The sequence below is a fragment of the Mustelus asterias genome, chromosome 23 (genome assembly GCF_964213995.1).
Source record: "Mustelus asterias chromosome 23, sMusAst1.hap1.1, whole genome shotgun sequence".
NCBI classification, from domain to species: Eukaryota; Metazoa; Chordata; class Chondrichthyes; order Carcharhiniformes; family Triakidae; genus Mustelus; species Mustelus asterias.
The window spans coordinates 20821996-20849833 of NC_135823.1; the positions used below are offsets into that span (position 1 = coordinate 20821996).

General features: G+C 44.5%; 1 protein-coding gene across 1 annotated transcript; it reads left to right on the forward strand.

Annotated features, from left to right (window-relative positions):
• The first annotated feature begins 1964 nt into the window (after positions 1-1964).
• On the forward strand, positions 1965-27597 carry rnf151 (ring finger protein 151). Its single transcript, XM_078240978.1, has 7 exons — positions 1965-2024; positions 11441-11586; positions 14154-14250; positions 15474-15864; positions 17811-17948; positions 24251-24509; positions 26019-27597. The coding sequence occupies exons 1-7, from the start codon at positions 1965-1967 to the stop codon at positions 26092-26094; spliced, it is 1167 nt and encodes a 388-aa protein (XP_078097104.1). The 3' UTR covers positions 26095-27597.
• Positions 27598-27838: the final 241 nt, after the last annotated feature.

Here is a 27838-nt window from a genome sequence, read left to right on the forward strand (position 1 = left end):
CCCTCAGGGTCAGCAGCATCACAACTGATTGCGGTTAAGTGTCCCCAGAGGCCAGTGGGATTGTCAGGACCACACCTTGCTGGAAACCCGGCAGACAGTGGGAGAGCTGAGTGGGGCGTGGCTATCTGATTGGACACAGTGGGGGAAGAAAAGGATACATTCCTACGTGCTGATTGATACACAGTGGAACAGCATGGAGTGGAGGGAGGAAGAGTCACAGGTACAAGGGCTGTTTGAATTGGGACAGTAACAAGCTGCATTGGTGTGTCTAGCCTGTTTCCCTGTCCCTTTTTGCTTGGAGCTGAGTAACATTCTGTTCCTCTCGAGGTTGCTCTGTTCCCCCCCCCCCCCCCCCCATCACCTTTTAGGGAGCTAAAGGGAGTGAAATAGGTGCATTTTTTTTACCGTGAGGACTGGTTGGAGACATGGAAGCTACTTTCATTTGAAGAAGCTTTAATTTCTAACAAATGTAGACCGATTTTTAAAAGGCAGTTATTGAGGGGAACTAGTTGGGTAGGTTTGAACTTTGCTAACTTGGAGAGCTAGAAAATGACAGACTTTAATGCCCTCTGATCCCGCCCCCCATTATATTTGTTTTAAATGCAAATGTGTCCCCAGGGATAATAAGGAGCTCCAATGATTTAGGTTTACCTATTTTAACTTATGAGGTGCCTTTTACTGGAGTGACCAGATAAACAGCTAAATGTTCCTACTTCAAACCATCCCCCTCCCCCAATCCCTGTAACCAGTCACTTAAAATTAACAATGATCAAGCATTAATTGCCATTTGTGGAGTGTTTCAAACTTTAACACACTTTATGTAATACTATATTAATTTCACTCTCTCCTGAAAGGGCTGGCTCTAATTTTTAGACCATGTCCCCTAAGCCTAAACTCCCCAACTAGTTTAAATGGGGCAGCACAGTGGTTAGCACTGCTGCCTCAGTGCCAGGGACCTAGGTTTGATTCCTGGCTTGGGTCACTGTCTGAATGGAGTTTGCACGTTTTCCCCTTGTCTGTGTGGGTTTCCTCCAGGTGCTCCGGTTTCCTCCTACATTCCGAAAGATATGCTGGTTAGATGCGTTGGCCATGCTAAAATTCTCCCTCGGTGTATCCGAACAGGTGACTAGGGGATTTTCACAGTAACTTCATTGCAGTTTTAATGTAAGCCTACTTGTGACACTAAATAAACTTTCAAAAACATTTAAAGACTGCCGGTTCCCCTTTGATATCTTAAACTTTGATCAGATAAACCCTTAATCTTCTAAATCCCAGGGAATATGATTGCTTGTGTAATTTAACATTTGTGAGTCCAGATATCATTCTGATAAATCTATATTGTATTCCCTCCAATGCCAGTATATCCTACCTAAGGTGTGGCACCCATCACTGAACGTAGCACTCCTAACTAGAGCTTTTTATAGCTGTAACACCATTTAAATCCCTTTGTATTCTAATGTTCTAGATATTAAGACTAGCATTCACTAGCCTTTTTGATTAATTCCTGTAACTGCTTGTAACATTTTAAACTTTCTAACTAGTCTCTTTGGGCCTCCATTGTTTACTTTTCTCCAATTTTTAGGTCCAAAGTGGATTGTCCACGTGTACTGACATGGAAATCGTGGATTTCCCATTCACTTAATCTGCTGAATAACTTTGTAATGTTATGCTTCAATTTTCACTACTTATTATGCCAACTATCATTGAGTAATTGGCAAATTTGCATGTGTGGCTTTTTAGTCCCATCATCTTTTTATTTTGTTCTTCGCCTTCAAGGTGAAGATGACCATGTTCTTCACCCAAGCTATTTGGTAGGTTCCAGTAGGCAGGTGACTGTTAAGGTTGATCTACGTTTGGAAGTGAACCCTTTAACTGTCTTTGTAGTGTTTCCTTTTGACCATTTCAGAGCCCAGCTCTCCATAGAGGATTTGCTTTGGTAATCAAGTGTCCAACATTCTCGCGACATGCCCAGCCCAGTTGTGACTGTCTTAATACCTTGTGGATTCTTGGCAATGCCAACTCAGGTGGGCACTGGCTCTGCAGAACAGTGGTTAGCACTGATGCCTCACAAGCACTAGGGACCCGGGTTCAATTCCCTGTCTGTCGGTGTGGAGTTTGCATGTTCTCCGTGTCTGCATGGGTTTCCTTGGGATGCTCCGGTTTCCTCCCACACTCCAAAGATCGATTGGCCATGATAGTGTCAGGGGGATTAGCAGGATAAATACGTGGGGATAGGGCCTGGGTGGGATTGTTGTCGGTGCAAGCTCGATGGGCTGAATGGCCTCCTTTGGCACTGGAGGGATTCTATGATTATTTGATCTTTAGAAGCTTTTGAAGGTAGCTCAAGTGAAAGTGGTTGAGCTTCTTGCCGTGACGCTGATGTTTGTTTCAAATCTTGTGTGTAGAACTAAATGGACAGGACTGTTGCTCTATAGACTTTCAGTTTGGTAGGCAGACTTACTCTTGCTCATTCCCAGACTGATGCTCACAGTCTGCCAAAGGCTACACTTGCTTTGCAAGTGTCTCATCATCAATATAGACAGCCTGAGGGAGTGTACGAATGAACTTATCCACTCCTGACAGGTTCTGTTCAGGAACTGAAACTATGGGCTGGAAACAGGGCTTTCCTGGAGCCGGCTGCTACAGACTTTTAAAAAAAAATTCATTGGTGGCATTGAATCGGCATCGCTGGCTGGCCAGCATTTATTACCCATCCTTAGTTGCCCAAGGGCAGTTGAGTCAACCACATTGCTATGGCTCTGGAGGCACATGTAGGCCAGACCAGGTAAGAATGGCAGATTTCCTTCCCTAAAGGACATTAGTGAACCAGATGGCTTTTTCCGACAATGGTTTCATGGCCATCAGTAGATTCTTAATTCCAGATTTTTAAAATATTGAATTCAAATTCCACCGTCTTCAATGGTGGGATTCGAACCCAGGTCCCCAGAATGTGAGCTGAGCTTCTGGATTAATAGTCTAGCGATAATATTACTGGGCCGTTGCCTTCTGTTTCCTTGTGCTGATTATAAGACTGAAGTTATTGCATTGTTTGGAGAATAAGTCTGCTACATATAGGTACAATTCTGCCTTTTAAAAAGCATTTAGACAGTTACATGGGTAGATGGCTATAGAGGGATATGGGCCAAACATGGGCAATTGGGGCTAGCTTAGGGGTTTAGAAAAAAAATGGGGTGGCATGGACAAGTTGGGCCGAAGGGCCTGTTTCCATGCTGTAAACCTCTGTGACTCTATGACTATCTAAATTAGCTTTGTCCTTTGAGGGCTGGTTGTTGAAAGACGGCCTTCATTTTGCTATGATGTGGAGATGCAGGTGTTGGACTGGGGCAAGCACAGTAAGAAGTCTCAACACCAGGTTAAAGTCCAACAGGCTTATTTGGTAGCACAAGCCACAAGCTTTCTGAGCGCTGCCCCTTCATCAGGTGAGTGGGAGTTCTGTTCACAAACAGAGCATATATAGTCACAAACTCAATTTACAAGATAATGGTTGGAATGCGAGTCTTTACAGGTAATCAAGTCTTAAAGGTACAGACAATGTGAGTGGAGAGAGGGTTAAGCACAGGTTAAAGAGACGTGTATTGTCTCCAGCCAGGACAGTTAGTGAGATTTTGCAAGCCCAGGCAAGTCGTGGGGGTTACAGATAGTGTGACATGAACCCAAGATCCTGGTTGAGGCTGTCCTCATGTGTGTGGAACTTGGCTATCAGTTTCTGCTCAGCGACTCTGTGTTGTCATGTGTCGTGAAGGCTGCCTTGGAGAACGCTTACCCGAAGATCAGAGGCTTACCCGAAGATCAGAGGCTGAATCTCACTAACTGTCCAGGCTGGAGACAATACACACCTCTTTAACCTGTGCTTAACTCTCTCCACTCTCAATGTCTGTACCTTTAAGACTTGATTACCTGTAAAGACTCACATTCCAACCATTATTTTGTAAATTGAGTATGTGTCTATATATGTCCTGTTTGTGAACTGAACTCCCACTCTGAAAGCTTGTGGCTTGTGCCACCAAATAAACCTGTTGGACTTTAACCTGGTGTTGTGAGGCTTCTTACTCCATTTTGCGGCCAGTCAGTTTGATCTCTAGGTGCTTCAGGCCAGGTCTTGCTTACAACCCTCCCACTCACCATTTCCCACAGTGAGGATAAGTCGAAATAATTAGTAAGTAAATGGTTTTAAAGTTCGTAAGAGTAGTTAAGTCGAGGATTTTTGGGCTATTTAGCTTCAAGGCAACCAATAGGTTTTTGGGTATAGAAATGACAGATCAGGAATGTGGCCCATAAATGGTTTTTTTGTGGGAAATGATTTTTCTTCAGCATGCCATTATTTAGGAACACTCGGAGCGCTGAATGAGGGATATTGTTCGCTCTTCAGAAATTCAATAAGATTCATCAGGCATGAGCTGTCTATTATAAATCCATGCTGGTGCTCTAATCAGCTGAAAATTTAATTATACACTAATCATTTTCTGATGACAGGCGACCTGATTTTTTCTTCTCTCTCTCCTTTTTTGTAAACAGCGAAACATAGAAAGGAGGAGGCCATTTGGCCCTTCGAACCTGCTCCACCATTCATCACGATCATGGCTGATCGTCCAACTCAATAGCCTAATCCTGCTTTCTTCCCATAACCTTTGATCCCATTCGCCCCAAGTGCTATATCTAGCCACCCCTTGAATACATTCAATGTTTTGGCATCAACTATTCCCTGTGGTAATGAATTCCAGAGGCTCACCACTCTTTGGGTGAAGAAATATCTCCTTCCTAAATGGTCTACCCTGAATCCTCAGACTGGTGACCCCTGGTTCTGGACTCCCCCACCATCGGGAACATCCTCCCTGCATCTACTCTGTCTAGTCCTGTTAGAATTTAAGTCCCTGAGATTCCTCCCTCATTTGTCTGAACTCCAGCGAAAACAATCCTAACCTCGTCAATCTCTCCTCATACATCAGTCCCACCATCCCTGGAATCAGCCTGGTAAATCTTCGCCACACTCCCTCAAGAGCAAGAACATCCTTCCTCCAGAAAAGGAGACCAAAGCTGCACGCAATATTCTAGGTGTGGCCTCACCAAGGCCCTGTATAATTGCAACAACACTTACCTGCTCCTGTACTCAACCTCACGTAATGAAGGCCAACATATCATTTGCTGCCTTTACCGCCTGCTGCAGCTGCATGCTTGCCTTCAAATAGTAAATCTAAAGGAGAAGTTCCTAAAATTGAAAGAATTTTGGAATATTATAGTTGAGGCATTATTTAGGGGTTACACAATGATTAGCACAGCTTCACAACACCAGGGACCCGGGTTCAATTCCGGCCTTGGGTGACTGCCTGTGTGAAATTTGCACGTTCTCCCTCTGGGTGCTCCGGTTTCCTCCCATACCCTAAAGATTAGGTCGATTGGCTATAGCAAATTGCCTCTTAATTTCCCAAGATGTGTGTAGGTTAGATAGATTAGCCAAGGGATAGAGTGGTGTGGTGGGCCTGGGTAAGATACTGTCAGTCGATGCAGACTAGATGGGCTGAATGGCTTCCTCCTGAACTAAGAATTCTGTGATTTGCAATCTTCTCACCCACTTCCTTTTAAAATCCTGAGGTGGAAACCATCTGGTCCTAGGGACTTGTCGCTCTTTAGTGCATTTTTTTTCATAGAATTTCTACAGCGCAGAAGGAGACCATTTGTCCTAACGAGTCTGCAGTGACAATAATCCCACCCAGGCCCTATCCCCGGAACGCCATATATTTACTTTGCTAATCCCTCTAACCTACGCATCCCGGGACACTAAGGGGAACTTTAGCATAGCCAATGCACCCAACCTGCACATCTTTGGACTGTGGGAGGAAACTGGAGCACCCGGAGGAAACTCGCGCAGAGACGGGGAGAACATGCAAACCCTACACAGTGACCCGAGGCCAGGAATCAAACCCAGGTTCCTGGAACTGAGGCAGCAGTGCTAGCCACTGTGCCATATCCTAACTGATCTTTTGCCATGTTAATTTTTGTAAGTCCCCGAATCAATATTTGTGTCCTTGGGATGTCTGGTGTCTCGACCTCTTCCTCCACTATGAGGAGGTGCTGGTGTAGTGGTATTGTCATTGGACTAGTAATCCAGAGACCAGGGTAATGCTCTGGGGACCTGGGTTCGAATCCCACCATGGCAGATGGTGAAATTTGAATTCAATAATCTGGAATTTAAAAAGTCCAATGATGACCATGAAACCATTATCAATTGTCATAAAAACCCATCTGGTTCACTAATGTCCTTTTAGGGAAGGAAATCTGCTGTCCTTATCTGGTCTGGCCTACATGTAACTCCAGATCCCCAGCAACTGCTCCTCGGGGATGGGTAATAACTGCTGGTCAGCCAGTGATGCCCACATCCCATGAACGAATTTTTTAAAAAAACTATAAATACAAACACAATAATTATCCAACATGTCCTTATTTTCACTTGCAATGTCACTTACCAGTTTAACGATGTTGCTCCTATTCACTCCCTCTTTCCTAATGTAATTGTAAAAAAGAAAATGCTGATATTTGATATTCCTTGCATGTTTAATGTTTTACATTCCCTCGTTGTGGCACAGTGGTTAGCACTGCAGCCTCTCAGCGCCAGGAACTCGGGTTCGATTCCCATCTTGGATCACTGACTGTGTGGAGTCTGCACCTTCTCCCCGTGTCTGCGTGGGTTTCCTCCGGGTGCTCCGGTTTCCTCCCACAGTCCGAAAGATGATCTGGTTAGGTGTATTGGCCATACTGAATTGTTTTTCTATTCTCACCAGAGATACCTAGTGTAAGCCTATTCATCAACACCAGATAGGCATAATGTGAGACAGGAAACCAAGGGTGAGTCCCAAATTCCAGCTGGACCATCAAAAAAACAGAATTCACAGAATGGTTACAGTGCAGAAGGAGGCCATTCAGCCCAATGTATCTGCACCAGCTCTCTGAGCAATTCACATGGTGTCATTCTCCCTCCTCCTCCCTGTAACCTGCACTACTTCCTTTTCACATAAGTCTGATTCCCTTTGGAGTGCCTCAATTGAACCTCCCTCCGCCATGCTGTCGGGCAATGTATTTCAGTCCTTGACAATTCACGGTGTGAATGTTTTTCTTTGCCAATTATTTTAAGTGTGTCCTCTTGTTCTCGATCTTTTCACAAGTGGGAACAGTTTTTCCCTTTTATATTCTTGTCCTGGCCCCTCTCAGCCTTCCTTATTCCAAGGAAAATTCATTCCCGTGAATCTTTTCTGCACTCTGTAACACCTTCACATCTTTTCTAAAGTGTGGCACGCACAACTGGACTCAGTACTTCACCTGAGGCCAAACTAATGCCTTATGCGGCACAGTAGCACAGTGGTTAGCACTGCTGCTTCACAGCTCCAGGGACCTGGGTTCGATTCCTGGCTTGGGTCACTGTCTGTGTGGAGTTTGCACATTCTCCTCGTGTCTGCATGGGTTTCCTCCCGGATGCTCCAGTTTCCTCCCACAGTCCAAAGATGTGCGGGTTAGGTTGATTGGCCATGCTAAAATTGCCCCTTAGTGTCCTGAGATGCGTAGGTTAGAGGGATTAGTGGGTAAAATATGTAGGGATATGGGGGTAGGGCCTGGGTGGGATTGTGGTTGGTGCAGATTTGATGGGCCGAATGGCCTCTTTCTGTACTGTAGGGTTTCTATGATTTCTATGAACATAACTTCCTTGCTCTTGCACTCTGTGCCCCTATTAATAAGGCCCAGGGTACTGTCTGCTTTATTAAGCACTATCTCGGCCTGTCCTGGCACCTTCAATGAATACTGCTTGTATACACACTTTGAGTTGTACCCTTTATTTTGTATTGCCTCCTGTGTTCTGTGACATTTCTGAGCCACAAATATAGGTGCTTTGGAGATTCGAATGAACCATTAGATCCATATTATAAGCCATGACCAAGTTTGGAAAGATTTTACGATGTGTACGAATGGCAGATGGAGTTTAATTTAGACAAATGCGAGGTGATGGATTTTGGTAGATTGAACCAGGGCAGGACTTACTCAGTTAATGGTAGGGCATTGGGGAGAGTTACAGAACAAAGAGATCTAGGGGTACATGTTCATAGCTCCTTGAAAGTGGAGTCACAGGTGGACAGAGTGGTGAAGAAGGCATTCGGCATGCTTGGTCAGAGCATTGAATACAGGAGTTGGGACGTCTTGTTGAAGTTGTACAAGACATTGGTAAGGCCACACTTGGAATACTGTGTGCAATTCTGGTCACCCTATTATAGAAAGGATATTATTAAATTAGAGTGCAGAAAAAAATTATTAGGATGCTACGGGGACTTGATGGATTGAGTTATAAGGAGAGGCTGGATAGACTGGGACTTTTTTCTCTGGAGTGTAAGAGGCTTAGAGTGATCTTATAGAGGTCTATAAAATAATGAGGGGCACAGATCAGCTAGATAGTCAATATCTTTTCCCAAAAGTAGGGGAGTCTAAAACTAGAGAGCATAGGTTTAAGGTGAGAGGGCAGAGATACAAAAGTGTCCAGAGGGGCAATTTTTTCAGAGGGTGGTGAGTGTCTGGAACAAGCTGCCAGAGGTGGTAGTAGAAGCGGGTACAGTTTTGTATTTTAAAAAGCATTTAGTTAGTTACATGGGTACAATGGATATAGAGGGATATGGGCCAAATGCAGGCAATTGGGATTAGCTTAGGGGTTTAAAAAAAAATAAATCGGGTGGCATGGACAAGTTGGGCCGAAGGGCCTGTTTCCATGCTGCAAACCTCTATGACTCTATGACTATGAGTCTATGTTAAGTAAAGAGTTGGTTAAGTAACAATCTGGCTAGATTTTAATATTCTTTTCACTGAAGGAGAAATGGATTAGATCTACATTTTCTTTTGAGCTAAGTATTTGGATTTTGGGCTAGGTTCAGTTACTCACGGAGAACTAAAGCAATAGGTTGGGTTGTGTCAGTGTTGACAGGTTATTGCGGTGACTTTCGATGTTGCTGTAGCTTTTTGTACATATGAACTAGGAGCAGGGAGTAGACCATTTAACCCTTCGTGCCTGCTCCACCATTTGGTAAGATCATGCTGATTGTAGCTGAACGGTTTAAGGTGCTGGATTTCGGCTCCAATCTCAACACAGGTGTGGGTTCAAATCCCACTGCTGCCAGATTTGGTGGCAGCATGCTGGCATTGCTGCCTCACAGCACTAGGGACTCGGGTTCGATTCCTGGCTTGGGTCACTGTCTGTGCGGAGTTTGCATGTTTGCCTCGTCTGCATGGGTTTCCTCCAGGTGCTCCAGTTTTCTCCCACAGTCTGAAAGATGTGCTGGTTAGGGTGCATTGGCCATGCTAAATTCTCCCTCCAATGTGCCCGAACAGGCGCCAGAGTGTGGCGACTAGGGGATTTTCACAGTAACTTTGCAGTATTAATGTAAGCCTTCCTGTGACACTAAATAAACTTTAAAATGATCGTGGCCTCAACCGCACATTCTGCCTACCCCGGTGACACTCTTGATAGTCCAGAATGGCATCTTACCTCAGCCTTAAAAATATTCAATTAACTTGTCTCCACCAGTGCCTGGGGGAGAAAGTCAAAGACTCAATACTCTGGGGAGAAAAAAGTTATTCTCCTCTCCCATCTTAAATGGGGAACCCCTTATTTTTGACGTGTCCCCTTGTTCTAATGTCTCCCACAAGGGAAAATATTGTTTCAACATCCACCCTGCCAAGTCCCCTCAGGATCATCTTTGAAGTAGTTCTGATGGGGGCTAAAATGGAACACAGTAGCACATTAAGATGGTTACTGAACTCCTGACGTATATATCATTGTATGCTAGATGAGCTGGGGAAACTCTTCACAACTTCACTTCTGACCCCAACTGCAACAAATATAATTTTAATGGAGTCTCTATTCAGTCATGGAATGTGGGCATCGCTGTCTGTGCCAGCATTTATTGTCCATCCCTGATAGCCCTTGAACTGACTGGTTTGCCAGGATCTCGAGTCACATGTAGGCCAGACCAGGTAAGGATGGCAGATTACCATCTGTAAAGGACATTAGTGAACCAGATGTTTTTTTTTACAACAAATGACAATGGTTTCATCATTAAACTTTTAAGTGGAAAAGATTGAAAGGGTGCAGAGGAGATTTACAAGGATGTTGCCTGGATTGAGTGGCATGTCTTATGAGGATAGGCTGAGGGAGTTCGGTCTTTTCTCCTTGGAGAAATGAGAGGAGACCTAATAGAGGTATATAAGATGTTGAGAGGCATAGATCGGGTGGACTCTGAGGCTTTTTCCCAGGGTGGAAATGGCTGCTACGAGAGGACACAGGTTTAAGGTGCTGGGGGGGTAGGTACAGGGGAAACGTTAGGGGGAAGTTTTTCACACAGAGGGTGGTGGGCGAGTGGAATTGGCTGCCGTCAGTGGTGGTGGAGGCAAACTCAATAGTCTCTTTTAAGAGACTCCTGGATGAGTACATGGGACTTAATAGGATGGAGGGTTATAGGTAGGCCTAAAAGGTAGGGATATGTTCGGCACAACTTGTGGGGCCGAAGGACCTGTTTTGTGCTGTAGTTTTTCTATGTTTCTATTAAACTTTTAATTCCAGATTTGTATTGAATTCAAATTTCGCCATCTGCTGTGGTGGGATTCGTAATAGGGTTCCCAGAGATGTCCTGGATCTCTGGATTACTAGCCCAGTGACAATACCACTGCTTCCCCTGTACAATCGGGGGGGGCTGGGTGGTGGGGTGGAGATCTTCAAGATGGCCCCAATCCCGTTTGTAAAAATTCCGTTCTGTGTCCACTGGGGAGATGATGGCCTCGTGATATTATCGCTAGACTATTAATCCAGAAACTCAACAAATGTTCTTGGCACCTGGGTTCGAATCCCGCCATGGCAGATGGTGGAATTTGAATTTGATTTTTTAAAAGAATCTGGAATTAAGAATCTACTGATGACCGTGAAACCATTGTCGGAAAAACTCATCTGGTACACTAATTTCCTTTAGGGAAGGAAATCTGCTGTTCCTTTCCTGGTCTGGCCTACATGTAACTCCAGAGCCACAGCAATGTGGTTGACTATCAACTACCCCTCGAGGGCAACTAGGAATGGGCAATAAATGCTGGACAGCCCATATCCCATGATTGAATTTTTAAAAATTGCATACCGGAGGAAAGGGTATTGGGAAAGAAAACAATTAATCTGCAATGAGGAATCTTTATTTAGTGTTATTGGAGGTGAACAGTCAGAAGCGTCAAATTCCCTGCCATTTATGCAAGTTGGCAATTTCCACATTTTCTTTCTTATTTAAGCATGTCTCACAGAGCCTCATTGAACAGAGAAAGACAAAGATATTTTCTGTTCCTTGCCTCCCTCTTTAAACTACAAGTTGGGATAAAATGCCAATTTTAATTCTGTGTATTCTTTTTGATTCAGGATTCTGGATACGATGTTGAGCTGTTTGAGAATGCCCCTGACCCTGAGTTCATCTGTACCATCTGTCACGGTGTGCTCAAAAACCCGGTGGAACTTGGCTGCCAGCATGTCTTCTGCAAAAGCTGCATTGCAAAGTGGCTTACAGAGTAAAGACTTCTTGCTCATTTTTAAGAGTTCCTGGGGTATTTCAGTGTGTGTGTATGCCTGTACCTGGAGACTTCTGTATGAAATGCTATGTTTGAAAGTGAGGGTCTGTGTTTAAACTATGGTTAAAAATGATGAAATATTGCTTTTGCTAAAGTTTCTATTGTTGAGTGAATTTTGACACATCTTGCATCTATATTGAAATATGTGGGAAGATTTTCAGCTGTTGCTCTTTAAGAGTACACTTGAGATGTAAAAGCAAATTACTGCGGATGCTGGAATCTGAAACAGAAAATGCTGGAAAATCTCAGCAGGTCTGACAGCATCTGTGGGGAGAGGATAGAGCCAATGTTTCGAGTCTAGATGACCCTTTGGGTGATGAAAGGTCATCTAAACTCGAAACATTGGCTCTATTCTCTCCCCACAGATGCTGTCAGACCTGCTGACACTTGATGTGTCATGCATGCTGTTAGCTCACAGTCAAATAGCAAACTCCTGGGGCCATTTCCTATTGAAAAATATTTTTCTCCCCCTTTCCTGCCTCGACCCCACCTGATTAGCACTGCTGCCTCACAGCGCAAGTGTTCAATTCCGGTCTCCACACTGTGTGGAATTTGCATGTTCTCCCAGTGTCTGGGTGGGTTTCCTCCAGATGCTCCAGTTCCCTCCCACAGTCCAAAGATGTGCGGGTTAGGTTGATTGGCCATGCTAAATTAACCCTTAGTGTAAGGGAGACTAGCTAGGGTAAATACATGGGGTTATGGGGATAGGGCTTGGGTAGGATTATTGTCAATGCAGGCTTGATGGGGCTGAATGGCCTCCTTCTGCACTGTAGGGATTCTATGATTCTATCTGATTGGATTTGAATTTAGATCACAAGGTCAAAGAACACTACTGACTTGGCTGCACTCCCCTCATAAACGTTTAACAGTAAATGCACTTTATTTAGGAATTTATGTCTTTCCAGTAGATGCATATCCATCCTTGAGCATTTTTTTTTGAAGTAGAGATTTAAATATTAAGTTTATCTCCAATTCCATAACATCTTTCCCTGCTATGGCTTCACACATGCTTATGGTGAAAGCTCTTATTTATAGTTCATATGACCCTAAATTTGCATATTGCCTCCCCTTCTCTTCTCTCTCTCTCTCCCCCAACCCCCCAAAACTAGGGTTTCGATAGGTGTACTTATTAACTTTTGCTTCCAGGATGCTGGAGACAGAGAAATGAGTTGTATAAAAGCAAATTACTGCGGATGGCGGAATCTGAAACAAAATCAGAAAATGCTGGAAAATCTCAGCAGGTCTGACAGTGTCTGCGGAGAGAGAAACCGAGCTAATGTTTTGAGTCTGTATGACTCTTTGTCAGAGAAATAAGTTATCTCCGGCGTATTGCTGTGCAGTAACACTGCTCCACAATATATCGTTAGACACAACTGGGTACAGTTCACTTATCACTAATCAAATAGAGTAGTAAGGTTCAAATAAAAACACAGCTTATTCAATTATTAACAATGTCAAGTTGGCTGAGACGGTTGAGGGTTGCTTCTCCCATCTGTCTAAGGAGAGAGAATGGGGAGGACAATGGGTGGAGGAAGCAGGATGTTTTTGCCCTAAGATTGGATGAGTCATAGAGATGTACAGCACAGAAATGGGCCCTTCGGCCCAACTCGTCCATGCTGACCAGGCTTCCTAAATTGATCTAGTCCCGTTTGGCCCATAATCGCACTAAGCCTTTCCCACCCATGTACCTGTCCAAATGTATTTTAAATGTTGTAATTGTGCCCGACTCTACCACCTCCTGGAAGCTTGTTCCATATACACACCACCCTTCTGAAAAAATTACCCCTCGGGTTCCTTTTTAAACCTTCCTGCTCTCACCTTAACCCTATGCCCTCTAGTTTTGGACTTCCCTGGGGAAAAGACTATGCCTCTTATAAACCTCTATAAGGTTACCCCTCATCCTCCTACGCTCCAGGGGAAAAAAAGTCCCAGCCTATCTGAAAGTATGTTTTGAGGGATACATTTGAATGTACTTTAGGAGACTGATGTGATCTAAATCTTTAACTTGTGGCTCGTATATAAAATGGTAGTCAAAAAAAAATTGTTTGCAAAGTATATTAATAGTTCCAGGTGTCCTATGGAATAATGAATTAACACGTCAATTGGTGAAGATGTTTTCGGCATGGTGGCAGTGGTTGGCACTGCTGCCTCACAGCGCCAGGGACCCGGGTTCAATTCCTGGCTTGGGTCACTGTCTGTGCGGAGTTTGCATATTCTCCCCATGTCTGTTTCTTTTGGGTGCTCCGATTTCCTCCCACAATTCAAAGATGTGCGGGTTAGGTGGATTGGCCATGCTGAATTGTCCTTTAGCGTCAGGGGGGCTAGCTAGGGTAAATGCGTGGGGTTATGGGGATAGGGCCTGGGTGGGATTGTGGTCGCTGTAGACTCGATGGGCCAAATGGCCCCCTTCTGCACTGTAGGAGTCTATGATTCACATTGTTCCTGAATACATTGTTACAATCACAATGTGGGTTTGCATTTGCCTAACATAATATAATTCCCTTCAGGAAGAAGGAGTGTCCTTACTGCAGGAAGAAGGTGCGGAGTGTGGCTCGATCCGTGATACCCATGATCCACAACCTGATTGGTCGATTGATCATGAAGGTAAGCTGAGAGTTGAAGTTGTGTGAAGCTAATTGATATCGGCTACAATGGGACCTGCTTTAAAGAAGCCAGTGCACATCACTGTCATTGGTTTCCGTCCTGTGATTTCCCCCGGTCTTGTTTCTCACATCCGTGAGTGAAGGTGGAAAAATGCTGAGGAAATTTGCCCGGTGGGGAAGGAGCAAGTAAGAAACTTGCCTGGATAACTGGCTTTCCTGCGTCAATTTTGTTTGTACATTTTAAGGGTTGAAGGGCAGGTCTTCAGTCTGTCTTTTTTCATTTGGAAAGAAGTCCTAACTCTTTTTTTTGGATTGCGATCAGTGCTCTCAAAACTAGATCGTCGAATTTTGCAGTACAAAATTCTGCCATTTGGTCCATCGTTCCCTGTACCAGCTCTTTGAAAATGTGATCCAATCTGTCCCCTCTACTTGCTCTTTGCCTAACCACTCTACACCATTTTCCTTGAGGGGAGAGATGGTGGTGCAGTGGTAATGCCACTGGATTAGTAACCCAGAGGTCCAGGCTGATGTTCTATGAACGTGGGTTCAAATCCCACCGCGACGGCTGGTGGAATTTGAAATTCAGTTAATACGTTTTCTTCTCAAATCTGGAATTGAAAGCTCATCTTAGTAGGAATGACCTTTTCAAAAAGGAAAACCTATCTGGTTCACAAATGATCTTTAGGGAAGGAAATCTGTTGTCCTTACTTGGTCTGGCCTACATGTGTCCCCAGACCCACAGCAATGTGATTGACTCTTAACTGCCCTCTGAAAAGGCCTAGTGAGCCATTCGTTCAAGGGCAATTAGGAATGGGCAACAAATGCTGGCCCAGCCAGCGATGCCCACATCCCATGAATGACTAATTTTTAACAATTCTCCTGTTTTATTTTTTGGGGGCAGCATGGTGGTTAGCACTGCTGTCTCACCGCCAGGGACCCAGGTTCGATTCCCGGCTTGGGTCACTGTCTGTGTGGAGTTTGCACGTTTCCCCCGTGTCTGTGTGGGTTTCCTCCCACAGTCCAAAGGTGTGCAGGTTAGGTGGATTGGCCATGTTAAATTGCCCCTTAGTGCTAGGGGGATTAGCTTAGGGCAAATGCATTGGGGTAAATGGGGATGGGGCCTGGGTGGGATTGTTGTTGGTGCAGACTCGATGGGCTGAATGGCCTCCTACTCTGTAGGGATTCTATGATAATGGCTCTTGGCTCTCCGCTTCTGTAATGCAGTGTGAAAACCTTGTCTATGGTTGCCGGGAGACGTTTCCCCTTGAACAGTACACGAGGCATAAAGCTGCTTGCGAATTTAGGATGGTCAGATGCAAGCATGAAGCCTGTACCACCGAAGTCTTTCAGAAGAACCTTGCTGCTCATGAACAAGTTTGTGAACATTGGAGCCAGTCTTGCAGAATGGGATGTGGAGCCCAGCTTACCCAGATCCAGCTGGAGGAACACAACTGCTACCGGGACGCAAAGAAAAAGTACAAGGAAAAGATAGCTCTTCTCAGAAGTCGGTTGTGCAGGATGCACCATCGCCTGAAGCTATTTGAAGGGATCATTCAGGATTGGGTCTCGGATGATCACTTGCAGTTTACCGATCCTACTGCCTATGAAGATGATGGTGAGTAACTATATGGCTCAACACACAATTAATTAGTTACTTGTGGGTAAAGTTGCAGGAGGGTGGCACAGCCAGTGATGCCCACATTCCATGAATGAATAATGTTTAAATTCTCTCGTTCTTTTTGGGGCAGCATGGTGGCACAGTGGTTAGCACTGCTGCCTCACAGCGCCGCGGACCCAGGTTCGGTTCCCGGCTTGGGTCGCTGCTTGTGCGGGGTCTGCACGTTCTCCCCGTGTCTGCGTGGGTTTCCTCCGGTTTCCCCGCCACGGTCCAAAAGACGTGCTGGTTAGGTGCATTGACCACACTAAAATTTTCCCTCTGTGTACCCAAACAAGCGCCAGAGTGTGGCGACTAGGGAATTTTATAGGGGGAGTAACTTCTTTGCAGTGTTAATGTAAGCCTACTTGTGACACTAATGAACAAATAAACTTGAAACTTAAGAAGAGCAGCACTCTGACTAACGGTGGAGTGATTTGTCCCAGAATCTTGTAGAAAGGTGAGATTCCAGCATTGGTCTCGAAGGAACAGTCCAGTTGTTAATACTCTATAAAGGGAACAGGTGGCAACATATTTCCATTTAGGTTTCAATACCTAGGATGGAAAATTTAACTCTCAGCCCAAGAGGAATACTAATAACCGCATGAAAAGGGAATGTAAAAGCAGGCAGGATAGGTTGAATCATTCCTCAATAAAGAGCCAACCTGTCATTGACCAAACACCATTACAGAAAACAGATCTTGTTAATCTTAGCTACAGCTGTTCGCCGCAGGTTAACGAGAAGAAATTAGACTGAAAACTGCCATTTTGCTTTGTGATTTGACCCATTCGCCACCCATCTAAAATCACAAAGCCACTGCAGAGTTGCCAAGTTAGAATGGTCTTCCCATGCATAACGACACAAAGGAGTTGAATGCTGGAGTTGTAACAAAGACGCTATGTGAACTCATGAAAAGCAAGTGATTAATTGTGGAAATCCTTTTCTATGCTGCCCAGGGGTACAGTAAATGCTAGCATGCTGACTCGTTGAAATTGAATTAAATAAACCTGGTAACCTATGGGCCGAGGCCGTGGACTCTTTTGCCTTTTCCTAAAAGCCTGCTAATGTCCTTCAGTGAAGTGAACCTGCCACCCTTGCTCAGTCCGGCTGAACGTGACCACTATACAGCACGGTAGCACAGTGGTTAGCACTGCTACTTCACAGCACCAGGAGCCTGGGTTCGATTCCCAGCTTGAGTCACTGTCTGTGTGGAGTTTGCGCGTTCTCCCCGTGTCTGCGTGAGTTTCCTCCGGATGCTCCGGTTTCCTCCCTCAGTCTGAAAGACGTGGGTTAGGTACGTTGGCCGTGCTAAATTCTCCCTCAGTGTACCCAAACAGGCGGCGGGGTGTGGCAACTAGGGGATTCTCACAATAACTTCATTTGCAGTGTTAATGTAAGTCTACTTGTGACACTAATAAATAAACTTTATAACCATTTATTTTTTAATGCCCCTGAGTTTGTATACGAAGGCTGTGCGACAGTCACTTGGGAAAGGAAGTACCGACAAGTCGACGTGCCTCGCACCCTGAAAACAAATGTCTATCGATTTTATGGAAAAACATTTTGGATGGTAGATAGCGACATGAGGGGAGTCTTTCAGACTGTGGGAGGAAACCGGAGCATCCGGAGGAAACCCACGTAGACACGGGGAGAACATGCAAACTCCACACAGACAGTGCCTCAAGCTGGGAATCGAACCCAGGCCCCTGGTGCTGTGAAGCGGAGTGGAGATAAACTTTCTCTGTCAGCTTTTGGTGACCCAAACTGTGTGAGAGTGCTCTCGTTTGTTCTGAACTGACTGACCTTTGTACAGTCCTATTCAATGCTCTCAACAGCCGATACAGGCTGTAGCTTTTCAAATGATGGTACAATAGAAAAATACAACTAATGTATTTCTGTGTCTCAGGAAATGCAGACTTGGCTGCTGAAGCCCAAGAAGGTGACGATGACAACATTATGGATGCAGAGTTCGATGAAAATGAAAGCCCGTATTCCTGGAGCTGGAGTAACATAGGAAATGGAGATGGGCAGTCAGCAGAGGAAGGCAAGTCAGGAATGGTGGGTGGGGGTGTAGGGAGAGGTGCGTGCAGAGAAAACATTATTGATGTCGTAGATCATTTAGTCATGAAACTAATAACGTTATTTATGGCATGGTTAATCAGTATGGTTGAAGTCCGGTTAAGGTTACCTTTATATTGCATGCATTACAGTGAACAGTTGTGAGAGCCAGAAAGGTTCTAGTCAACACATGGGTTTTGGGGTTATTAGAAATGCACTAAGGCATGTTCTGATTTGGGTGGGGCTGATGGACCAAGGTTCCTCTCTTGGCTGGATCTGCTACTGTGTATGTTAGATGTGACAAAGGCCCACTAATCTTATGTTTCTAGTTGCTCAACATGTTTCATTGCGAGCACTTATCGTCCAGTTCAAGTGGACACCAAATAGTGATTCTGAATGAATTGGGTGGTTTTCCAAATATGTTTCAGGTGCCATTATAGTCCTTTAAGCCTGAAAAAAGCAGTAGTACAATCAAATGCCAATTCAGGTCAGGTAAAATAAAGTTGTTTCAAAGCGCATGATGTCTAAGTTTCATTAGTTACCTCCTTTCTCTTTGCTGCCAGCTTTGTAAAGTTAGCCCCATGAGCTACTCTTTGCTTTCTGCCCCTGAGCTGTTCTGAGTTCCGGGAGGTTTTCTAGTTTCTATCAAATTCCAATGCAATGTGCAGATTTGGCTGCATCTTGCCATTTGTGAGCTAAGCTAGCAGCGAGGGTATAGCACTGAGATCCCGGTGATTGCCACTGATCCACTTTTACTTTTAAAATACGTGGCAGGAGCCATGTGATCTCTGCCCCCTGTGTCCCTGCTAATTTAAAGGGTCCTGATAACTGGGAAACCAGGTTTGTGCAAAGTGGCATAACATGGGATTCAGAAGACTAACCTGAGAACGTTGAAAACTAGGAGTAGGCCATATGACCCCTCCGGCCTGCCCTGTCATTCATCTGATCTTCTGTCTCCTCATTCCACTTTCCTGCTCTATCTCCATACCCCTGAGAGCTTAAAAAATTCTCCATCTCCGGGACAATATGAACATTTTCAATTGAGTATCCATGGTCCTCTGGTAGATAAAGGTTCACAACCCTGAGTGAGTAAATTTCACAGAAATGCAGAATGATTACAGCACGAGGCCTTTTGGCCCATTGTGTCTGTGCCAGCCCTCCGAAAAGAGCAGTTTGCTTTGTGCTATTCCCCTGCCTCTTCCCTGCAATTGTTCCTTTTCAGATAATTCAATTACCTGGTGAATGCCTCAATTGAACCTGCCTCCACCCTACTCTCTGGCAGTGCAGATCCCAATCGCCTGCTGTGTGAAAGTTTTTTTTTCTCCTTTCTCTATTGCTACTTTTACCGATTCCCTTAAACTTGTTCCCTCTGGTTCTCAATCTTTATTTGGCACCATTTCCCTCTGTCTAGAATCATCGTGATTTTCACAGCCTCTTCCAAACGTTCCCTTCCCCAAAGAAAACAAGTTGTAACTTCTTCAATCTATCTACTTAACTCATCCCTGGAATCATTCTTGTGAATCTTTTCTATACACTCTTTCTAACCCCCCCCCCCCCCCCATCTCTCCTGAAGTATGAGGGCTAGAATTGATTGTAATACTCTAGTTGCAGCTAAACCAGTGTTCTATACAATATTGATGTGGGGATGTCGGCGTTGGACTGGGGTAAATACAGTAAGAAGTCTCACAACACCAGGTTAAAGTCCAACAGGTTTATTTGGTAGCACAAGCCACTAGCTTTCTGAGCACTGCCCCTTCATCAGGTAAATGGGAGTTCTGTTCACAAACAGGGCATATAAAGACACAAACTCAATTTACAAAATAATGGTTGGAATGTGAGTCTTTACAAGTAATCATGTCTTAAAGGTACAGACAATGTGAGTGGACAGAGAGTTAAGCACACGTTAAAGAGATGTGCATTGTCTCCAGCCAGGACAGTTAGAAATGTTGCAAGTCATGGGGGTTACAGATAGTGTGACGTGAACCCAAGATCCCGGTTGAGGCCATCCTCGCGTGTGTGGAACTTCGCTATCAGTCTCTGCTCAGCGACTCTGCGCTGTTGTGTGTCGTGAAGGCCGCCTTGGAGAACGCTTACCCGAAGATCAGAGGCCAAATGCCTGTGACCGCTGAAGTGTTCCCCAACAGGAAGAGAACATGCTTTCCTAGTGATTGTCGAGCGGTGTTCATTCATCTGTTGTCGTAGCGTCTGCATTGTCTCCACAATGCACCATGCCTCGGGACATCCTTTCCTGCAGCGTATCAGGTAGACAACGTTGGCCGAGTTGCAAGTGTATGTACTGTGTACTTGGTGGATGGTGTTCTCACGTGAGACGATGGCATCCGTGTTGATGATCCGGCACGTCTTGCAGAGGTTGCTGTGGCAGGGTTGTGTGATGTCGTGGTCACTGTTCTCCTGAAGGCTGGGTAGTTTGCTGCGGACCATGGTCTGTTTGAGGTTGTGCGGTTGTTTGAAGGCAAGAAGTGGGGGTGTGGAGATGAACTTGGCGAGATGTTCGTCTTCATCAATGACATGTTGAAGGCTCTGGAGAAGATGTCATAGCTTCTCCGCTCCGGGGAACTACTGGATGACGGGTACTCTATCTGCTGTGTCCCATGTTTGTCTTCTGAGGAGGTCGGTGCGGTTTTTTTGCTGTGCCACAAGCCTGCCACAGCAACCTCTGCAAGACGTGCCGGATCATCGACACGGATGCCATCATCTCACGTGAGAACATCATCCACCAGGTACACAGTACATACTCCTGCAACTCGGCCAACTCAACAATCACCAGGCAAGAGTGTTCTCTTCCTGGTGGGGAACACTTCAGCGGTCACAGGCATTCGGCCTCTGAACTTTGGGTAAGCGTTCTCCAAGGCAGCCTTCACAACGCATGACAGCGCAGAGTTGCTGAGCAGAGACTGATAGCCAAGTTCCGCACACATGAGGACGGCCTCAACCGAGATCTTGGGTTCATGTCACACTATCTGTAACCCCCACAACTTGCCTGGGTTTGCAAAATCTCACTAACTGTCCTGGCTGGAGACAATTCACACCTCTTTTAACCTGTGCTTAATCCTCTCGCCACTCACATTTGTCTGTACCTGTAAAGACCCGCATTCCAACCATTATTTTGTAAATTGAGTTTGTGTCTTTAGATGCCCTGTTTGTGAACAGAACTCCCACTCACCTGACGAAGGGGCAGCAAGCACTCCGAAAGCTCGTGGCTTGTGCTACCAAATAAACCTGTTGGACTTTAACCTGGAGTTGTGAGACTTCTTACTATACAATATTAACATATCTTTATTGTTCTAGTCATGCATCACCTTGTGTCAGTCCTAAATGGTCAGCCATTGTCCTGAGACTGTAACCTCATTTCTAAATTCCCCAGCAAGGGGACGCAACCTCTTTGTTTACCCTCAGAATCTTTCATTTCATATCACACTTCCTTCTCCAGAGAATATTTCATAAAACAGCTCCTTCCCCTTTGCAGTACTGTCTCCAAGGCAAAGTATATCCTTCCTTCCATAAGGAGACCAGAACTCTGCACAGGGCTCCGGGTGTGGTCTCATCAAGTTCTGAATAAAATTTTATGCATTAGTCCTTCAAATGTGAGCATCGCTGGCTGGCAAGGCGAGCATTTATTGTCCATCCCTAATTACCCTCTAAGGTGGAATGAGAAACCTGTTTATAGAATAGAATCATAGAATCCTACAGTGCAGAAGAAGGCCATCTGGCCCATCGAGTGTGCACTGACCACAATCCCACCCAGGCCCTATACATTTATCCTAGCTAGTCCCCCCCCTGACACTAAGGGGCAATTTAGCATAGCCAATCTACCTAACCTGCACATCTCTGGACTGTGGGAGAAAGCAGGAGCACACGGAGGAAACTTGTACATTCACAGGGAGAACATGCAAACTCCACACCAACAGTGACCCAAGCCGGGAATCTAACCCAAGTCCCTGGCACTGAGGCAGCAGTGATGACCACTGTGCCATCGTGCTGCCCCAGGAGGTACATCCACAGCGCTATTTAGTGAGGGAGTTCCAGGATTTTGACCCAGTGATAGTGAAGGAACAACAATAATCTGGAAATCTCCGACCCTGTCCGCAGCTGGGATTTTCCGGTCCTGCTGCAGTGAATGGAGACTTGGCTGAGTGCCAAATTCTCCATTCTCGCTGGCAGCAGTGGCAGGGCATCCAACATCGGAGAATTCTAGCCATAGTTCCGAGTCAGGATGGTGTTTGGAGGAGAACTTTCAGGTGGTATTCCCATGCGTCTGCTGCCCTTGTCCTTCTAGATGGTGGAAGCCACAGGGTTTGAAGGTCCTGTCAAGAGATTCTGGGCAAGTTTCTCAGGGTATTTTGGTGGTGGAGGGAGCCAATGGTTAAGGTGGTAAATGGGCTGCCAATCAAGCAGGCTTCTTTGTCCTTGATGGTGTTGAGCTTCTTGAGTTTTTTTTGAGCTGCACTCATCCACGCTCGTGGAGATGGTGGACAGGCTTTGGGGAGTTGTTACTCGTTATGAGTTCCTCATCTCTGATCTGATCTGTTCTTGTCTCTGCTTGAAAGCATGTGTTGGAAGGATTTACAGGTTTTTACTTTCCCAAACGCAACTTCTCACACACACCACTTTACCCTTGGGGAATAGTGGGGGAAGTGGTGCAAGGGTTCCCAAGCTGATGATCAGCCCATTGAACCACACTGAAGGCTGCTTCTAGACCAGAAAGTCCTCATGTTGGACTCTAACCTGGAGCTTCTTCCAGTGTTAGGGATACTACCTCTATGCCACAAGGTCTCTAACAGGTTCTTATTTAATCTGTTTGGTTGCATTATGAACATATGTTCCTTGCCTATCTGGTCCAAGACTGGCACTTAAACCTGGAGCTTCTGTCTCCGAGGTAGATTGCACCACAAGACCACCACCTGTTCTCGTTGTTAACAGTATGTATGCACCCAGTCTAGTTCAGTGTCTATTCAATGACAATCCGCAATATGTTGACAGTGGGGGATTCAGCAATGGATGTCAAAGGGAGCCAGTTAGATTCTCTCTTGTTGGAGATTGTCTGTCTGGCAATGATGTGTGGTATAAATATTACTTGCCATTTATTTTGCTCACGCTGTCTTGATGTCACTGTCAAGTGCCTTGGCGTCGAGGGCAATGATTCTCAGCTCTGGAATTCAGCTCTTTAATTAGTGCTTGGGCTAAGGCTGTAATGAGGTGTGGTGCTGAGTTACTCTGGCAGAAACCAAATGGAACAGGTTATTGCTGTGTAAGTGCTTCAGGTAAGAGGTGACCAGATCGAAACCTGTAAGATCCTGAGGGGTATTGTCAGGGTAGACGAAGATGAGGAGAATTTTCTCTGAGGGTCGTAGGTCTCGAACACTTCCTCAAAAGGCAGTGGAAGCAAGTCTTTGAATATTTTTAAGGCAGAGTTAGATTCTTGCTTAACAAGGGGGTGAAGGGTAATCGGGGGCTGACTTTCGCGTGATACACTAGCTCTTGGGGAACCTTTGTTGAAGGTGGTTTTTCTCTCCCTAATGGGGAAGGAATTGACACGGAATTGGACATCATTTCTGACTAGACAGATGTGTGTAAATCTTTGCTATATTGTTATTAATCCAGTCTGTTCTTTGTATATTTTTGGTTTGGATTGACTCTGCCAGCAGATAGTCTAATTGAAGAAAGAACAAACCAAAGCATTAAAAAAAAAAATGTTAAAGGAGCAGTTGAAATGCACACGGTCAAAACTTGAGCACGGTACAATGCAGTTTTCCTGACCATTTATTTCATTTCTCCAGATGCTGCCCTACATTTTGTTTCTTTTTTGCTTTTCCTCCATAGCAAGGACCTTTTGTACTGCTGCCTAACCATGTCCTCAAACCTCCAAAGGTTACCATACTCACACTAGTGAGGAGGCCAGCACCTTAGGCACACATTATTTAGGTTTATTTATTATTGTCACAAGTAGGCTTACATTAACGTTGCAATGAAGTTACTGTGAAAATCCCCATGTCACCACACTCTGGCGCCTGTTCGGGTACACTGAGGGGGAATTTAGCATGGTTAATGCACCTAATCATGTCTTTTGGACTGTGGGACGAAACCGGAGCACCCGGAGGAAACCCACATAGACACGGGGAGAATGCGCAGACAGTGACCCAAGCCAGGAATTGAATCTGGGACCCTGGCACTGAGGCAGCAGTGCTAACCAATGTGCCGCCCAATGAAAGTGGTCAGATGAATCTTCTGATGTAGAATTTCAACCTATTAAATGTATGCTTTGACCAGGTGACTCTGAAGATATTGAGGAGGAAGAGCTGGTAGATGAAATAGTGCCTGAGCAGACAACTGAGGACACCCTTTCGGTCAGTTCCAGATCCAGCACGGAACAAGAAGCCAGTCTCACTGCTTCCCCGACCCATTTATATTTTGAAACCGAAGATGGTGCTGAAGGTAGCATTGCCTCAGAGAATGCCACTTCCTTGTCTGCTCAAGATGCTTCCAACAGAAAAAGGCTCCAGCCTTGTCTGCTGCAGTGTTCCTTCAGGTAATTTACTTTTCTTTCAACAGATTCCAAAGACATTTTAAAAAATTCTCTCATGGGAGTTCGCTGTTAAAGGAGCCTTGGTAAGTTGCAGTGCACCTCGTGTGTGTCGGTGGTGGAGAGTGTGAATATTTAGGTTGGTGGGTGGAGTGTTGATTGAGCAGGCTGCTTTATCCTGAGTGATCTTGAGCTGCTTGAGTGGTGTTGGAGTTGCACTCATTCCATCCCACCCCTGACTTGTGCCTTGTAGATGGTGGACAGGCTTTGGAGAGACGGGTGGTGAATTAATCGCAACAGAATTCCCAGCCTCTGACCTATTCTTCTGGTCACGGTATTTGTATGGCTATTCCAATTCCGTTGCTGGTCAATGGTAACATCCAATATATTAATAATGGGGGAATCCATTGCTGATAAAGGCATTGAATGTCAAGGGGAGATGGTTAGATTCTCTCTTGTTGGAGATGGTCATTGCCTGGCACTTGTATGATGCAAATGTCCGTTGCCACTTATCCCAGGTCTGAATGTTGGACACAAACTGCTTCATTATCAGCGAATGGTGCTGAACATAGTGCAGCCATCACTTCTGACCGTATGATGGAAGGTCATTGAAGATGGGCGTGACTGCTGAACTCCTACAATGATGTCCTGGGGTGGCGAAGTATGGCCTCCAACAACGCCACCCATCATCTTTTGTGCTAGATATAACTCCAAGTGGAGGGCTTTCCCCCTGATTTCCATTTACTTCAACTTTGCAAGGGCAGTTGAGACTCCGAATAAGAAATGAGCTGGTCACTAAAATGTCTGCTTGGTGCTCTAGAATCACAATTTGGATTAAAAGCTTAATGTTGCACAAATGTCTCCATGTTAGCTTAACAGACCTGCCAACTGGTGTATAATAGCTTTAATTATATTTAAAATGTGTACAGCACTATGGGATATGTTGCTACTTGTTAATAAGCACCGTATTGAAAGAATTAACCTACTAGTCCCTAAAATCTCTGCAGAATGGCTAACCTGGAGTATTTCTGTCATCCTTGCTGATCCCTAACTAACCCATCAGTGAAACTATGAACGTTTTGCCTCTGTAGGAGTTTGGATAGGATTGTGTTCAGTGTTTGTAGAAAGTATTGGGCTAACATGAGCCATCTATTTCATTCTTATATACTCAGCATTGTAAATTAGAGGGGAAACAGAAGGAGGTTGTCCCTACCTTATCAGATTGTGAGAATGGAGTATGTATAATGGGGGGGACGATGTGGAGGATGTTTGTAGCATTCCATCAAGCAAATATGGATGTTTCCAACTGAACAATCTGTTTAAGGAATCAGGTATTCTACTGACTTCCCCATATTTTAAACTAACGAGTAAATTTGCATTTAGATCACTTTTAAATGCACAGTATTCCTTTTATTAATTACATGTAGAGATCTCATCAAGATCTGATTTCCTTTTGTCTGAAAGCAGCAACTCCAGCTACAAGAGAACTCCATTCCTCTTTCTTCCCCACTTTAGGCGCCGGAAGTCCATTTGGAAGCGCAGCGGCCTCGGCTTAAGGTTTCTTTCCTGGAGACATACCCAGCCACGTTAGTAATATTGTGTTCCCTTTTGTCAGTTGATCAAAGACGAAAAGCTTGCACTTGTTAATTGCTTCAACTGAGTTCATTTTTGCTTATTTCCATAATTTGTGCTGTTGCCTTTGAGAAGCTTTTCAATAATTGCCAATAGTGTGAATGGTTGTAAATTTGTTCTTTATTCTTGTTGAGTTTTTGAAAGTTGGTGGTCGCATCTAGAACTGCCCTAAGTATGGTAATTCTCCAGTGAAGGATTAGGTAACACTTTTAAGTATAGTGCCAGCCAGATGTAAAGCCGCTCCTGCATTAATGCACCTCTACTGCACCGTTTGTTGTACCAGCTCAGTATGGCATGTTCTTAAGGCTGACAATCATGAGCAATTTTTTTTCCATGTCTGTGCTCATGGGAACTGGATTGAGACTGGTTCACACAGTTGGCTGCAAGATGAGGTGTGGATGATCCATCCAGTTGTCAGCGCAACTCCACTGCAGAATTGCCCACTTGTCAATGTTGCTGAAAGGCCACTAACCTCGGTCTTCAGAATGGAACGAGCAAGTACTTACAGACCACCTTGAAGCATAGACATCTGAACAACCAGTGCCCCAAATGGACATGCTGTATTTCCCCCAAATCCTTGATTTCTTTCCTTCACCACTACCAAGTAAGTATGTCGGTACCAATCTTGCCTTGAGATATTTATCAAAATTAAACTGGTCAATAAAGGTGACTTCAGTTGTACGTTTAGACTACAGGCTTAAGCAATGGTGTTCTATCGCACCCCCAAGTATTGTTTTGAGCTCTTCAGTTAACATGCTAAATATTATAAACACAGTGCAGAACTTCCAGCATTTATTTCCATTACAAATGTTTGACTAATCATGACCAATTTTCAATGCATTTCTTTTTGTGAAAATCAGATTTATGGAGGTTGAGACGAACAGAACATTTTCCACTCTCGGTCAGTGTTGACCAGTGAATTCAAACTTTGCAGCAGTTTTATACAGCAGTAGACAATGCTAATTATTTGTAATTTTATGTACAAAGGTTATGCTTTTGCTCTTTTTTTTATGAAGTGTATTAGGAGCACAAAATTAACTTCGCCACAAGTGGTTTAGTGTATGAGAATTCTACTCCAATTCCACTCTATCGATCTCTAATTTAAGTATGGGACCAAATACTTAAAAAAAAATAGGAGGCAATCGAGGAGAAATTAAACCCTGGATGGTAAAAGCACACTGGAAAGAGTGGGAAATTAATCTTTCCTGTGTCAATTTTTTGCCTAAGAACTTGCATTGCAATATTTTCTATTCTGTATAACTCCAGTTAAAATTTGAAAAGGGCAATTGTGGCTACATAATGCTAATGAAGATGTTCTTTTGATTAGTTATTGAATCTTGTGTTATCTGCCTGGCTGTGCTGTTAGTGTTTGTTTGAACTTTTGCTTTTTAATTTGCAGCATCTAGTTGTATTTGACTTTTCTATCTTGTAAGTTGAAATTTTTTCAAAATAAAAAGTGTTGGCATTGAAGTGCTTTTTTCATAAACTCAGCTAAGTATTCTTAAAACATGCTTCCATCACTCTTTGTGAAGAAAAATGAGCATTGACTGACTTTATATGCACATCCCTACACTAAGCTGGTATCAATTCTCAATGTGTAGCTACTGCCTAAGGTATTTCAACTTCTAATTACCAGTGAGTTATTTTTCACATGCATGTCACTGGCAAGACAAATTCATATTTGCCCACTAAGGTGTTGGTGA